The following is a 13,729-nucleotide window of genomic DNA, read 5'->3' as shown; positions in this document are numbered from 1 at the left end:
ATCACAGGTGTGGCTGCTGTGGGCTGGACCAACACCTGTTAAACAGGATGTGCTCATGTTTTTGACTGACTTGTTACTAAATTGGTTACTAAATATGCTGATCCTCATTCCTCAATATGATTACTAATTTCCCCTGAGGCTGTACCCTGATATCAAGACATCTCGACATCCCTAGTACTGAATGCCACCCAGTCCCAAATCCTGCTGATTTACTTCTCCCTCTAAATATACAATTCTCAACCGTTTGATCTCCAATTTAACACCCCCTGGATCGATAAGTAGTATCGAATGGATGCAGCTAAAGGGAGAGATGTACTCTATCATGTCTTCTCCTGGAGCAGCATTGACGTTAGGACAAAGTCACGGAGCCGCGTTAGATCCAGCCTTCTAGATAGGGCAGGGTAGAGAGTTAACCCGAGGCACTAATTCTCTGTTGTCCTACCATTATGGCTAATAATAATCATCTCAACCTTACAACATACATTTACATTTTAGTCATTTAGCAGACGCTCTTATCCAGAGCGACTTACAGTTAGTGAGTACATACTTTTTCATACTGGCCCCCCGTGGGAATCAAACCCACAACCCTGGCGTTGCAAATGCCATGCTCTACCAACTGAGTTACACGGGACCTACAACACCCACAAGCATCTCCTCCAAGTCAGAGACACAGTTACTGAGATTGAAATAAATCAACAGATACTATGGTATCTATAGGTACTTACTGTACAGATACTGTAGAATATCAGCACTCCTGACACATTGTGGTCAAGGAGCAGCAGCTCACTGAAATCTGGTTTACTCCAGCACTCAAAATGGCCTCTCTCAGCAGGACGATCTATCACTGACCTCCTGTGGCCAGGAGATGGTATCACAGCAACAAACTCAACACAGGTGGAAAATCTGGAGAATGTTTAGTAGAAATGACTGTATGCTGTAGTAGAGTTTCAGATAAAGATACAATATAACGAACTGTTAATAGACAGTGGGTCATTTTAATATAATTGAAATGAATCACCAGCTAGTATGGTTGTGTACAGTATGTGACTCCCCACTGTTTGCGTCCCTCATTGTGAAATAAAGAAAGTGAAGCATGAGTCTGCCCGGTCATCCATTGTCGTCATGCACATACATCCTCTATGAAATCTGATGCTCCTACAGTAAACCCATCAGGAGAATATTACTCGTTCACAGAGCTAGTAGACACAGTACCTGTCACATTGTTCTCTCATTGCCAATGCATGCATATAACAGACTGTAGTGTAGTTTTAGGAAGATAGCCTAAAGTACTAGTCCTGTGTTTGTTCCTGTCTGTCCTTCCTGTAGCCTGACTCCTGCCACGCCCACCTCAGACAGCCACCTCAGTCAGTCCCCTAGGAAACCCACTCCACTCTACACGCCAGAGGAAGATGCCCACACCCCGCCCAGCGACCTTGACACTCCAGACGGCTTCTCCTCCTCGGCCCAGCCCAACATACAACCACTCCCCTTCCCTGAGGTAAGACTGACTTCACCTTTTTAAAAGGACATATCAGTGTAGCAGTCAGAATTGCTTTGTTTCCACAGATTTGCTTTGTTTGTGTTTATGTGTTTCTCCCTCTCTCCAGGCCTCCACCATCCTACTGGACTCCAGTGCTCTGCGCTCCAGGGTGCAGTTGAGTAAGATGCGGGGGCCACGTTCGCGCCCCTCCAGGGTGGCTCGTCAGACTGCTGCTCTGTCTGTAAACCCAGAGGGACAGGCCACACCTACTGAGGACTGGCGCTCTCGAGACTCCACAGGTCAGCCTTGGACTCTGCTCTCATGTAGACCCGCTTGGCCATGTCTCTATCCAGTACCTTGTTCTGCCGAATACCTTTTAGTATGGATTGAGTGGACATGATTTGACCAGTTAGACTGGAGATGTGACTTAGATGGTCAAAGATCTGTTAGACTTCTGAATAACCTCTTATTTGTTTTGCTTGTGAAATGATGTACTCAGAGGTGTGTGTTGTCCTCTATAGAGGACAAAGTGGGGTCTTCCAAGAAGGAGGACTCAGACTCTGAGGAGCAAGCGAGAGGCGCTGACCCCCGCTCTGCTACTGCCTCCTCCCAGCCCCAGAGAGTCGCCCTCTTCCCTGGGATGGACCCCTCCGCTCTCATGGTGAGCCTCCCCAAGAGTTGACAAGGAGTGTAATGTCACTCATACTGCTCTGAAAAAGTAGTTTTTGATATGTTTTCTTGGTGGTTTCCCCCTCTGTTTGGCAGGCCCAGCTCAAGAAAAGAAGTGACTCTGACAATCAGACAGACGGACCCGCCATTTCTCTCTCCCAGCTGTCCCGTTCTCCTAAATCCCCCTTCCTGCCCCGGGCGTCCCGTGTGCTGCCCCCTTCCGGAGGGAAAGAAAATGGGTAAAATAGTGACCCTGTCTCTTCCCTCTGTTCAGCCTGGATCTAATAACCCAAACCAGGGATTGTTGATAGTTGGAACAGAAAGATTTACATTTTAGTCATTTAGCAGACCGAAATCATTACCAGTTGTAATGATTGTGCCTCCCTTTGTCTGTCTGTCTCTTCTTAGTGAGGAGGCCTCACCACAGTGGCTGAGAGAGCTGAAGTCGAAGAAGCGCTTCAGTCAGTATGAAAATGACAGCTAGGTGTGAATGAGCAGGTGAGCTCTCTTCTCACAAATGTTCCTCATGGTGAATCATTCTTTATCATAGGGTGATTGTGCTGTATGCAATAAACCTGACATTTTACCACATTTTCATAATTAGACAATATTCTAGTGTCTGTTTTGCAAATACGTAACCCTAAAATGCTGATGGTTTGTATCCGTTTGCATCCTCCCTCTGTAGGTTGCCTTAACTGGAGAATCTGGTGGCGAATCGGAGACAGTAGCCTTAACCTTTGACCCTGAGAAGATGGGAATTCTGCTGCTGACATTGTAATTTGTCATCTGTTTGTTTGTTTTCTCTGTTCTCTTCCTGCCTGGCTCAAATACATGTGCATGGTGCCTTCTTTCAGACAACCTTGGTCTTATGGATGAAACGAGCAAGGGAAACCACTACTCAGAGCGTCCATGTCACTACTAGCTTCTCCACCTCCTGTGTCAGGGAGGTCTTTGCATAAAGCCACTTTACCCTCTCACATGACAGGGAAGACTACGGAAGGGGGGATCCCATTCTCTCCTGTCAGGTTGTATTTCAGTAATGGTTAACTTGTGGGACCACATGCCTCTTAACCTGGAAGTGCTTCAATACGCTGGAGGACATATAGCACCTCCACAAGACATATTTTTATTTAGTTTTCTCTTTTAAATATAATTTTCAGGTTAGTCTATGTGTTAACTGTATCTGTTAGTGAATGGGTGTTGGTAAAACCTTTGCCATAGGATAACATTTCTGATTTGATTTTTTGTCATTGATCATAGAGAACAAAACACTGCTGAACTAATGGTCAGCCAGGCTGTATTATGTGTTAGTAATAAAGATGGTATCTGTAATCATGAAATGTTATATTTGTATTGTTGCTAATTTGAAAGATGAATCATAACATGTCAAAGAGTGCTAGGTTTGTATGGAGAGCATTTAAAGCATCTCTACAGCAGAGGCCCCCAAGCCCGTTCCTCTGGTCCACTCAGTGAACTAACTGAGAATATGTTGTGTTGACTTCATGCAGTCCCTTTTAAATTATGGGTAAAGAGGAATGCTTTGGGTTCGGTGTCTTTTATCATATGTCTGAATATCTGTTTCTACTGGTGGAAAAGGGGAGGGTTAATCACAATGGACATCTATCTCCATCTCAATTACACTCCTAAATGCATGAAAACACTAATCAGCCTGTTCTTCCTCCCTTTACCTCAACTTATCTCTTCAGCGTAAGATCAAATGATTGAGTGTGTAATACTGATGGATGAGTGAGTAAGGATTGCAAGGGAAATGTTCTAACTGTATATGTTACCAATGAGCCATACATTAAATGTGCACTCCCTGGGTTCTGTTTTACCAGCATGTCTGCAACACATCTCCCATTTAGCCACCTCCTGTGCAATTTCCCAGCATTTTTTGGAAAAAGATGTGCATGCACACTCTGCTCCTTTTCACCATGCTTTGCTCAGACACTAACTGAATGGCCACACCAAGTAGCAGTGGTACAATCATACAATCTGGATATCATGGCTTCATCCACAGAACTGTTATGGTCCCATTGTGCACATGGTCGATGCAGCGGTGGGGATGTATAGTGGAATGGTAGGAGTATGGCTTTCACTACTCCAGTGGGGAATGCCAGTAAAGTATATTGTTTTGAGATGAGGGTGGTTATTCTACCCTTTTTTGCTGCACATGACTTGGACTATTTGCACCAGTTGTTTAGGGCTTGTTTGAGCTGACTTAGGCCATTCCTCTGACCATGTTAGCCATGCTCCACTGTCCCACTACTTCCACTTTATTGCTTGATGCACTACAGCACTGACCGCATTCCACAGTTTCATAGACAGACATTGGAATGCTAATGCCATGCAAGTGAATGTGTTGATTGAATCTTTGGAGTTGTCGTCCCTATGGTATCTGTCCATGGCATTTGACTTTGTCATGACTTATTTTATTTTTTTCTCTGTTTCTCTTGTTTTATTTTAAAGTAAAATATGTATATTGCACTGTTGTAAGGCCGTTGTTCAAAAGTGTAAATTCTCAATAAAATTTACTGCGTTAATAAGCTTCTGACTGATGTAATTATTGGGCTAAATGTTACTTATGCATTACACCCATTTCAGGTCAGACCCACCCCCTCCAGTCGGCTGTTAAGTGTTAAGAATTTAAATTGGTGTGTCTATTGTTGGTGAGGGGTATAAGAGTGTTTGGTGTACCGGGTAACAGAGCGGTCGATAGTGTTTGGTCTAGGGAGGTATGTACAGTGCCTTGCAAAAGTATTCATCCCCCTTGGCGTTTTCCCTATTTTGTTGCATTACAACCTGTAATTTAAATGGATTTTTATTTGGATTTCAAGTAATGTACATACACAAAATAGTCCAAATTGGTGAAGTGAAATGAAAAAAAATTACAAATAACGGAAAAGTGGTGCGTGCATATGTATTCACCCCCTTTGCTATGAAGCCCCTAAATAAGATCTGGCGCAACCAATTACCTTCAGAAGTCACATAATTAGTTAGATTGCACACAGGTAGACTTTATTTAAGTGTCACATGATCTCAGTGTATATATACACCTGTTCTGAAAGGCCCCAGAGTCTGCAACACCACTAAGCAAGGGGCACCACCAAGCAAGCAGCACCATAAAGACCAAGGAGCTCTCCAAACAGGTCAGGGACAAAGTTGTGGAGATGTACAGATCAGGGTTGGGTTATAAAAAAAGATCAGGAACTTTGAACATCCCACGGACCACCATTAAATCCATTATAAAAAAATGGCGGCAGGTAGCTTAGTGGTTAAGCGCGTTGTGCCAGTAACCGAAAGGTCGCTGGTTCTAATCCCCGAGCCAATTAGGTGAAAAATCTGCAGATGTGCCCTTGAGCAAGGCACTTAACCCTAATTGCTCCTGTAAGTCGCTCTGGATAAGAGCATCTGCTAAATAACAAAAAAAGAATAATAAATAAATAAATATGCCACAACAACAAACCTGCCAAGAGAGGGCCGCCCACCAAAACTCACGGACCAGGCAAGGAGGGCATTAATCAGAGAGGCAACAAAGAGACCAAAGATAACCCTGAAGAAGCTGCAAAGCTCCACAGCGGAGATTGGAGTATCTGTCCATAGGACCACTTTAAGCCGTACACTCCACAGAGCTGGGCTTTACAGAAGAGTGGCCAGAAAAAAGCCATTGCTTCAAGAAAAAAATAAGCAAACACGTTTGGTATTCGCCAAAAGGCATGTGGGAGACTCCCCAAACATATGGAAGAAGGTACTCTGGTCAGATTAGACTAAAATTGAGCTTTTTGGCCATCAAGGAAAACGCTATGTCTGGCGCAAACCAAGCACCTCTCATCACCCCGAGAACACCATCCCCACAGTGAAGCATGGTGGTGGCAGCATCATGCTGTGGGGATGTTTTTCATCGGCAGGGATTGGGAAACTGGTCAGAATTGAAGGAATGATGGATGGCGCTAAATACAGGGAAATTCTTGAGGGAGACCTGTTTCAGTCTTCCAGAGATTTGAGACTGGGATGGAGGTTCACCTTCCAGCAGGACAATGACCCTAAGCATACTGCTAAAGCAACACTCGAGTGGTTTAAGGGAAAACATTTTAAATGTCTTGGAATGGCCTAGTCAAAGCCCAGACCTCAATCCAATTGAGAAACTGTGGTATGATTTAAAGATTGCTGTACACCAGCGGAACCCATCCAACTTGAAGGAGCTGGAGCAGTTTTGCCTTGAAGAATGGATAAAAATCCCAGTGGTTAGATGTGCCAAGCTTATAGAGACATACCCCAAGAGACTTCCAGCTGTAATTGCTGCAAAAGGTGGCTCTACAAAGTATTGGCTTGTATGTATAGCGCATAGAATTAAAAAGGTATTGTCGGACATTATTCATTCTAATCAGACAGGTTTTTTTTTACATGGAAGATACATTGGAGATAATATAAGGCAAGTACTGGAAACAATAGAACACTATGGAAAATCTGGGAAACCAAGCCTGCTATTCATAGCAGACTTCGAAAAGGCATTTGATAAAGGACGACTGGGGTTTATGTATAAAATAGTAAATAATGGCTATTTCTCCGAAAGTTTTAAACTGTCAAGGAGTGAAACAAGGTTGTCCAATATCGGCATATCTATTTATTATGGCCATCGAGATGTTAGCTATTAAAATCAGATCCAACAATAATATCAAGGGATTAGAAATCCAGAGCATAAAAACAAAGGTGTCAGTGTACGCTGATGATTCATGTTTTCTTTTAAATCCACAACTTGAATCCCTCCACAGCCTCATAGAGGATCTAGATACATTTTCTAACCTCTCTGGATTACAACCAAATTATGACAAATGTACTATATTACGTATTGGATCACTAAAAAATACAATTTTTACATTACCATGTAGTTTACCAATACAATGGTCTGATGGTGATGTGGATATACTCGGAATACATATCCCAAAGGAAATAAATGATCTCACTCCAATACATTTTAATAGAAACTTAGCAAAAATAGATAAGATCTTGCTACCATGGAAAGGTAAATACCTGTCAATTTGTGGAAAAATCACCCTGATTAACTCTTTAGTATTATCCCAGTTTACCTATTTGCTTATGGTCTTGCCTACGCCTAGCGAACAGTTTTTTAAATTATATGAGAAAAAAAGATTCCATTTTATTTGGAACGGCAAGCCAAACAAAATTAAACGGGCCTATTTATATAATGAATATGAATTCGGAGGACAGAAATGATTAAATATTAAAGCATTAGACCTATCACTAAAAGCTTCAGTCATACAAAAGTTATACTTAAATCCGAACTGGTTCTCTAGCAAATTAGTAAGATTGTCTCACCCAATGTTCAAGAATGGCCTTTTTCCCTTTATTCAGATTACAACCTCTCACTTTCAGTTATTTGAAAAGGAAATAATCTCCCAAATATCACTATTTCTAAAACAAGCCATAGAAAGTTGGTTGCAATTTCAATTTAATCCTCCAGAAACAACAGAACAAATAATGCAACAAATATTGTGGTTAAACTCAAAAATACTAATTGACAAAAAAACTCTATTTTTTGACAAAATGTTTAAAAAAGGTATAATCTTTGTAAATTATATCATCGGTAGGACTGGTGGAGTTATGTCGCACATGCAGCTAACAAAAACATATGGAAATGTCTGCTCTACCCAAAATTACAACCAAATAATTGCAGCATTACCGCAAAAATGGAAGAGGAAAGTGGAAGGGGGAAAAAGTAAGGAACTTGTCTGTCAGCTCTGCATTAAAGAACATAATTGGTTAAAGAAAATTGTGATAAATAAAAAAGTATACCAGTTTCATTTAAGGACCAAAGGATTGACAGCCGTCCCATATAGATTGCAAAATAGTTGGGAAGAGATTTTTTACGTACCGATCCCATGGCATAGTGTTTATGAACTGATACGCAAAACCACACCGGATTCAAAACTTAGAATCTTTCAATTTAAATTATAATATAAAATTATTGCTACCAATAGAATGTTATTTATATGGGGGATACAATCTTCCCAGCTCTGCAGATTTTGCTGCGAAGAGACAGAATCATTAGATCATTTGTTTTGGTACTGTCCATTTGTAGCTTGTTTTTGGACACAGGTCCAGGAATGGCTAAAGGATTGCAATATTTACCTGGAGCTAACCTTGCAGATAGCATTACTGGGTGATCTGAAAAGTCATAGTCAATCGATCAATAATATAATAATACTTTTAGCAAAAATGTTTATTTTCAATTTACAATCTGTAGAAACAATGAGAATAGAAAGGTCCAGAACTTTTGTAAAACATCACAGTACAGTTGAAAAATATATGGCAAATAGAAATCCTATATGGATGGTGTTAAGAGATAGAAGGGTGGTGTTGAATAGAGTTGAAGGATGGGACTAATAACAACTAACAACAACTAATAACAAGATAACTAATAATGTAAGCATACTGTGTCCATAATAAGTACAGTGAGGGAAAAAAGTATTTGATCCCCTGCTGATTTTGTACGTTTGCCCACTGACAAAGACATGATCAGTCTATAATTTTAATGGTAGGTTTATTTGAACAGACAGAATAACAACAACAAAATCCAGAAAAACGCATGTAAAAAATGTTACAAATTGATTTGCATTTTAATGAGGGAAATAAGTATTTGACCCCTCTGCAAAACATGACTTAGTACTTGGTGGCAAAACCCTTGTTGGCAATCACAGAGGTCAGAAGTTTCTTGTAGTTGGCCACCAGGTTTGCACACATCTCAGGAGGGATTTTGTTCCACTCCTCTTTGCAGATCTTCTCCAAGTCATTAAGGTTTTGAGGCTGACGTTTGGCAACTCGAACCTTCAGCTTCCTCCACAGATTTTCTATGGGATTAAGGTCTGGAGACTGGCTAGGCCACTCCAGGACCTTAATGTGCTTCTTCTTGAGCCACTCCTTTGTTGCCTTGGCCGTGTGTTTTGGGTCATTGTCATGCTGGAATACCCATCCACGACCCATTTTCAATGCCCTGGCTGTGGGAAGGAGGTTCTCACCCAAGATTTGACGGTACATGGCCCCTTCCATCGTCCCTTTGATGCGGTGAAGTTGTCCTGTCACCTTAGCAGAAAAACACCCCCAAAGCATAATGTTTCCACCTCCATGTTTGACGGTGGGGATGGTGTTCTTGGGGTCATAGGCAGCATTCCTCCTCCTCCAAACACGGCGAGTTGAGTTGATGCCAAAGAGCTCGATTTTGGTCTTATCTGACCACAACACTTTCACCCAGTTCTCCTCTGAATCATTCAGATGTTCATTGGCAAACTTCAGACGGCCCTGTATATGTGTTTTCTTGAGCAGGGGGACCTTGCGGGCGCTGCAGGATTTCAGTCCTTCACGGCGTAGTGTGTTACCAATTGTTTTCTTGGTGACTATGGTCCCAGCTACCTTGAGATCATTGACAAGATCCTCCCGTGTAGTTATAAAAATAATAATAATAATAATATGCCATTTAGCAGACGCTTTTATCCAAAGTGACTTACAGTCATGTGCGCATACATTTGTACGTATGGGTGGTCCTGGGGATCAAACCCACTACCCTGGCGTTACAAGCGCCATGCTCTACCAATTGAGCTACAGAGTTCTGGGCTGATTCCTCACCATTCTCATGATCATTGCAACTCCACGAGGTGAGATCTTGCATGGAGCCCCAGGCCGAGGGAGATTGCAGTTCTTTTGTGTTTCTTCCATTTGCGAACAATCGCACCAACTGTTGTCACCTTCTCACCAAGCTGCTTGGCGATGGTCTTGTAGCCCATTCCAGCCTTGTGTAGGTCTACAATCTTGTCCCTGACATCCTTGGAGAGCTCGTTGGTCTTGGCCATGGTGGAGAGTTTGGAATCTGATTGATTGATTGCTTCTGTGGACAGGTAAGTTGCTCTGGATAAGAGCGTCTGCTAAATGACTAAAATGTAAAATGTGTCTTTTATACAGGTAACAAGCTGAAATTATGAGCACTCCCTTTAAGAGTGTGCTCCTAATCTCAGCTCGTTACCTGTATAAAAGACACCTGGGAGCCAGAAATCTTTCTGATTGAGAGGGGGTCAAATACTTATTTCCCTCATTAAAATGCAAATCAATGTATAACATTTTTGACATGCATTTTTCTGGATTTTTTGGTTGTTATTCTGTCTCTCACTGTTCAAATAAACCTACCATTAAAATTATAGACTGATCATGTATTTGTCAGTGGGCAAACGTACAAAATCAGCAGGGGATCAAATACTTTTTTCCCTCACTGTATATATACAGTGGGGAGAACAAGTATTTGATACACTGCCGATTTTGCAGGGTTTCCTACTTACAAAGCATGTAGAGGTCTGTAATTTTTATCATAGGTACACTTCAACTGTGAGAGACGGAATCTAAAACAAAAATCCAGAAAATCACATTGTATGATTTTTAAGTAATTAATTTGCATTTTATTGCATGACATAAGTATTTGATACATCAGAAAAGCAGAACTTAATATTTGGTACAGAAACATTTGTTTGCAATTACAGAGATCATACGTTTCCTGTAGGTCTTGACCAGGTTTGCACACACTGCAGCAGGGATTTTGGCCCACTCCTCCATACAGACGTTCTCCAGATCCTTCAGGTTTCGGGGCTGTCGCTGGGCAATACGGACTTTCAGCTCCCTCCAAAGATTTTCTATTGGGTTCAGGTCTGGAGACTGGCTAGGCCACTCCAGGACCTTGAGATGCTTCTTACGGAGCAACTCCTTAGTTGCCCTGGCTGTGTGTTTCGGGTCGTTGTCATGCTGGAAGACCCAGCCACGACCCATCTTCAATGCTCTTACTGAGGGAAGGAGGTTGTTGGCCAAGATCTCGCGATACATAGCCCCTTCCATCCTCCCCTCAATACGGTGCAGTCGTCCTGTCCCCTTTGCAGAAAAGCATCCACAAAGAATGATGTTTCCATCTCCATGCTTCACGGTTGGGATGGTGTTCTTGGGGTTGTACTTGACCTTCTTCTTCCTCCAAACACGGCGAGTGGAGTTTAGACCAAAAAGCTATATTTTTGTCTCATCAGACAACATGACCTTCTCCCATTCCTCCTCTGGATCATCCAGATGGTCATTGGCAAACTTCAGACGGACCTGGACATGCTCAGGCTTGAGCAGGGGGACCTTGCGTGCGCTGCAGGATTTTAATCCATGACGGCGTAGTGTGTTACTAATGGTTTTCTTTGAGACTGTGGTCCCAGCTCTCTTCAGGTCATTGACCAGGTCCTGCCGTGTAGTTCTGGGCTGATCCCTCACCTTCCTCATGATCATTGATGCCCCACGAGGTGAGATCTTGCATGGAGCCCCAGACTGAGGGTGATTGACCGTCATCTTGAACTTCTTCCATTTTCTAATAATTGCGCCAACAGTTGTTGCCTTCTCACCAAGCTGCTTGCCTATTGTCCTGTAGCCCATTCCAGCCTTGTGCAGGTCTACAATTTTATCCCTGATGTCCTTACACAGCTCTCTGGTCTTGGCCATTGTGGAGAGGTTGGAGTCTGTTTGGTTGAGTGTGTGGACAGGTGTCTTTTATACAGGTAACGAGTTCAAACAGGTGCAGTTAATACAGGTAATGAGTGGAGAACAGGAGGGCTTCTTAAAGAAAAACTAACAGGTCTGTGAAAGACAGAATTCTTACTGGTTGTTAGGTGATCAAATACTTATGTCATGCAATAAAATGCAAATGAATTACTTTAGAATCATACAATGTGATTTTCTGGATTTTTGTTTTAGATTCCGTCTCTCACAGTTGAAGTGTACCTATGATAAGAATTACAGACCTCTACATGCTTTGTAAGTAGGAAAACCTGCAAAATCGGCAGTGTATCAAATACTTGTTCTCCCCACTGTATAAACATGGGGGATTGGAAGTGATGCAGACCATTACAGTGATGGAAGTTACAATCTATCTGCAATATGAAGCTGATCTACCCCACAAAAAAATAAAATAATGTATTGACTTTGGGGGGGTGAATAGTTTTGCACGCTCAAGTTTTCTGTTTTTTTGTCTTATTTCTTGTTTGTTTCACAAATTTTTTTATTTTGCATCTTCAAAGTGGTAGGCATGTTGTGTAAATCAAATGATACAAACCCCCCAAAAATCAATTTTAATTCCAGGTTGTAAGGCAACAAAATAGGAAAAATGCTAAGGGGGGTGAATACTTTCGCAAGCCACTGCATAGGAGAGGTAGTGTTTGGTGTAGGGCGGTATTGGAGAGGTAGAGTGTTTGGTGTAGGGAGGTTGAAGATAGATGGAGGGTCAGGGTTTGGTCAATGAAGGTATATGATGTCAACAGGATATATTAAAAGGAGGTCAATGTTATGTTTGTTTTTGGTGAATGGTTTGGTTCCTCATTGTGTGGTGGTGATGTCATTGGTCAGAGTGGTGTGAGGAGGTTAGGCGATGTTTAGACTGCTGGGTGTGGTTAGTGTGTGTGTGAGCGTGTATACCAGTTTGTGCTGAGTGGGGCTGTTTGCTGAATCCTCTTGGCTCCCTCTCCGTGTGCCCGTACACACCACGCACTGGCAGCCAGGCGGACGGGCAGGGTAGAGTGTGCCAACACAGCTGCGTATTGAGAGGCAGCGTTATGGACACAATGTGAGCGACAGACTTGCTGTATCAACAGCTCCCCCTTTTCTGCTGTTGTGGCCAGAAATAAACCATAAATACCCCCCCTGCCCCTGCCCTCCAACGGCTCAACCCCAAACACCAAGTGGCACCTAGAGAGAGAGGCTATCAATACACAGCAGGCATATCCAGGTAAAACCAGCTTGGTTCTGAACTTTGAAACCTATTTTTATATGAGAAGTAAAAGAGACCCCACAGTCATGGTTGTTGACGGATGGAGAAGGAGAGGTTGGATGGGGGGTAGGAACAATAGTATAGTATGATAGAGTGAGTTGAGTTGTTTGTAAAGCTGCATATGATAGGGATTCATAGATTTTTTGAGTTGGTAAAGATATCATTTGGTATGCTGAAATGTTTGTATTGAAAGATATGATTGAGCAAGTGAGGAGTTTGCAGAATAGAGTATTATGGAATGTGTGTTGTTTGTAGTGTTAGGTTTGATTGAGTCAGGGGGTTGCAGAACTGGTTATGACACAGACTGAGGCTTGCACGGTTGGACACGATAGACAGGGAAAGATGGAATCACTGATTTGAAAGGTTGCGCATTAGGCTATGAGAATAACATGGATCTTCTTAGGGGATTACTCTGGGCCCTAGTTATAGCCTACGGTCAGGAAAAACTCCTGGCCCCAGGACAAAGTGACCTCCTGGAGATAGAAAGGGTAGAATACAGCCCCTCAGGTCCTTATTCTCAGCTCAGGTTATGTCTGCACCAATGTGCTCTTCTGCTCTCTGAAGTGGACGCAAATCTTGACTGATTCAAAGGAGTAAAAGGATCCATTACTATTGAGAGGACTGATGGTCATCATTGTGAAATGAATGTCATCATGGTGTCTGTGTTTCTCTTCTCTCTGTCTCTCTCCTGATTGTGCTCCTGAAAGAAGAGTAACCAGTGGACCAGGAGG

General features: G+C 42.4%; 1 protein-coding gene across 2 annotated transcripts in view; it reads left to right on the top strand.

Moving 5' to 3' along the window:
- The window catches only part of LOC311141795 (uncharacterized protein), a 30,169-nt gene extending 25,473 nt beyond the window's left edge, over window positions 1-4,696 (top strand). The window contains exons 9-14 of one of the 2 annotated variants that reach the window (XM_084177257.1): window positions 1,327-1,498; window positions 1,608-1,779; window positions 2,002-2,141; window positions 2,246-2,388; window positions 2,558-2,647; window positions 2,835-4,696. In XM_084177257.1, the coding sequence (XP_084033383.1) occupies window positions 1,327-1,498; window positions 1,608-1,779; window positions 2,002-2,141; window positions 2,246-2,388; window positions 2,558-2,633 (703 nt within the window). In that variant the 3' untranslated portion in view covers window positions 2,634-2,647; window positions 2,835-4,696. Of the gene's footprint in view, window positions 1-1,326; window positions 1,780-2,001; window positions 2,142-2,245; window positions 2,389-2,557; window positions 2,648-2,834 lie in introns of those variants that run through there. The other variant, XM_084177258.1, reaches the window with a different exon arrangement.
- The last annotated feature ends 9,033 nt before the right edge of the window (window positions 4,697-13,729 follow it).

This window comes from Coregonus lavaretus (assembly GCF_964263955.1).
Source record: "Coregonus lavaretus genome assembly, chromosome: 14".
In the NCBI taxonomy this organism is placed as follows: Eukaryota; Metazoa; Chordata; class Actinopteri; order Salmoniformes; family Salmonidae; genus Coregonus; species Coregonus lavaretus.
This window is presented reverse-complemented; position numbering and strand designations above follow the sequence as displayed.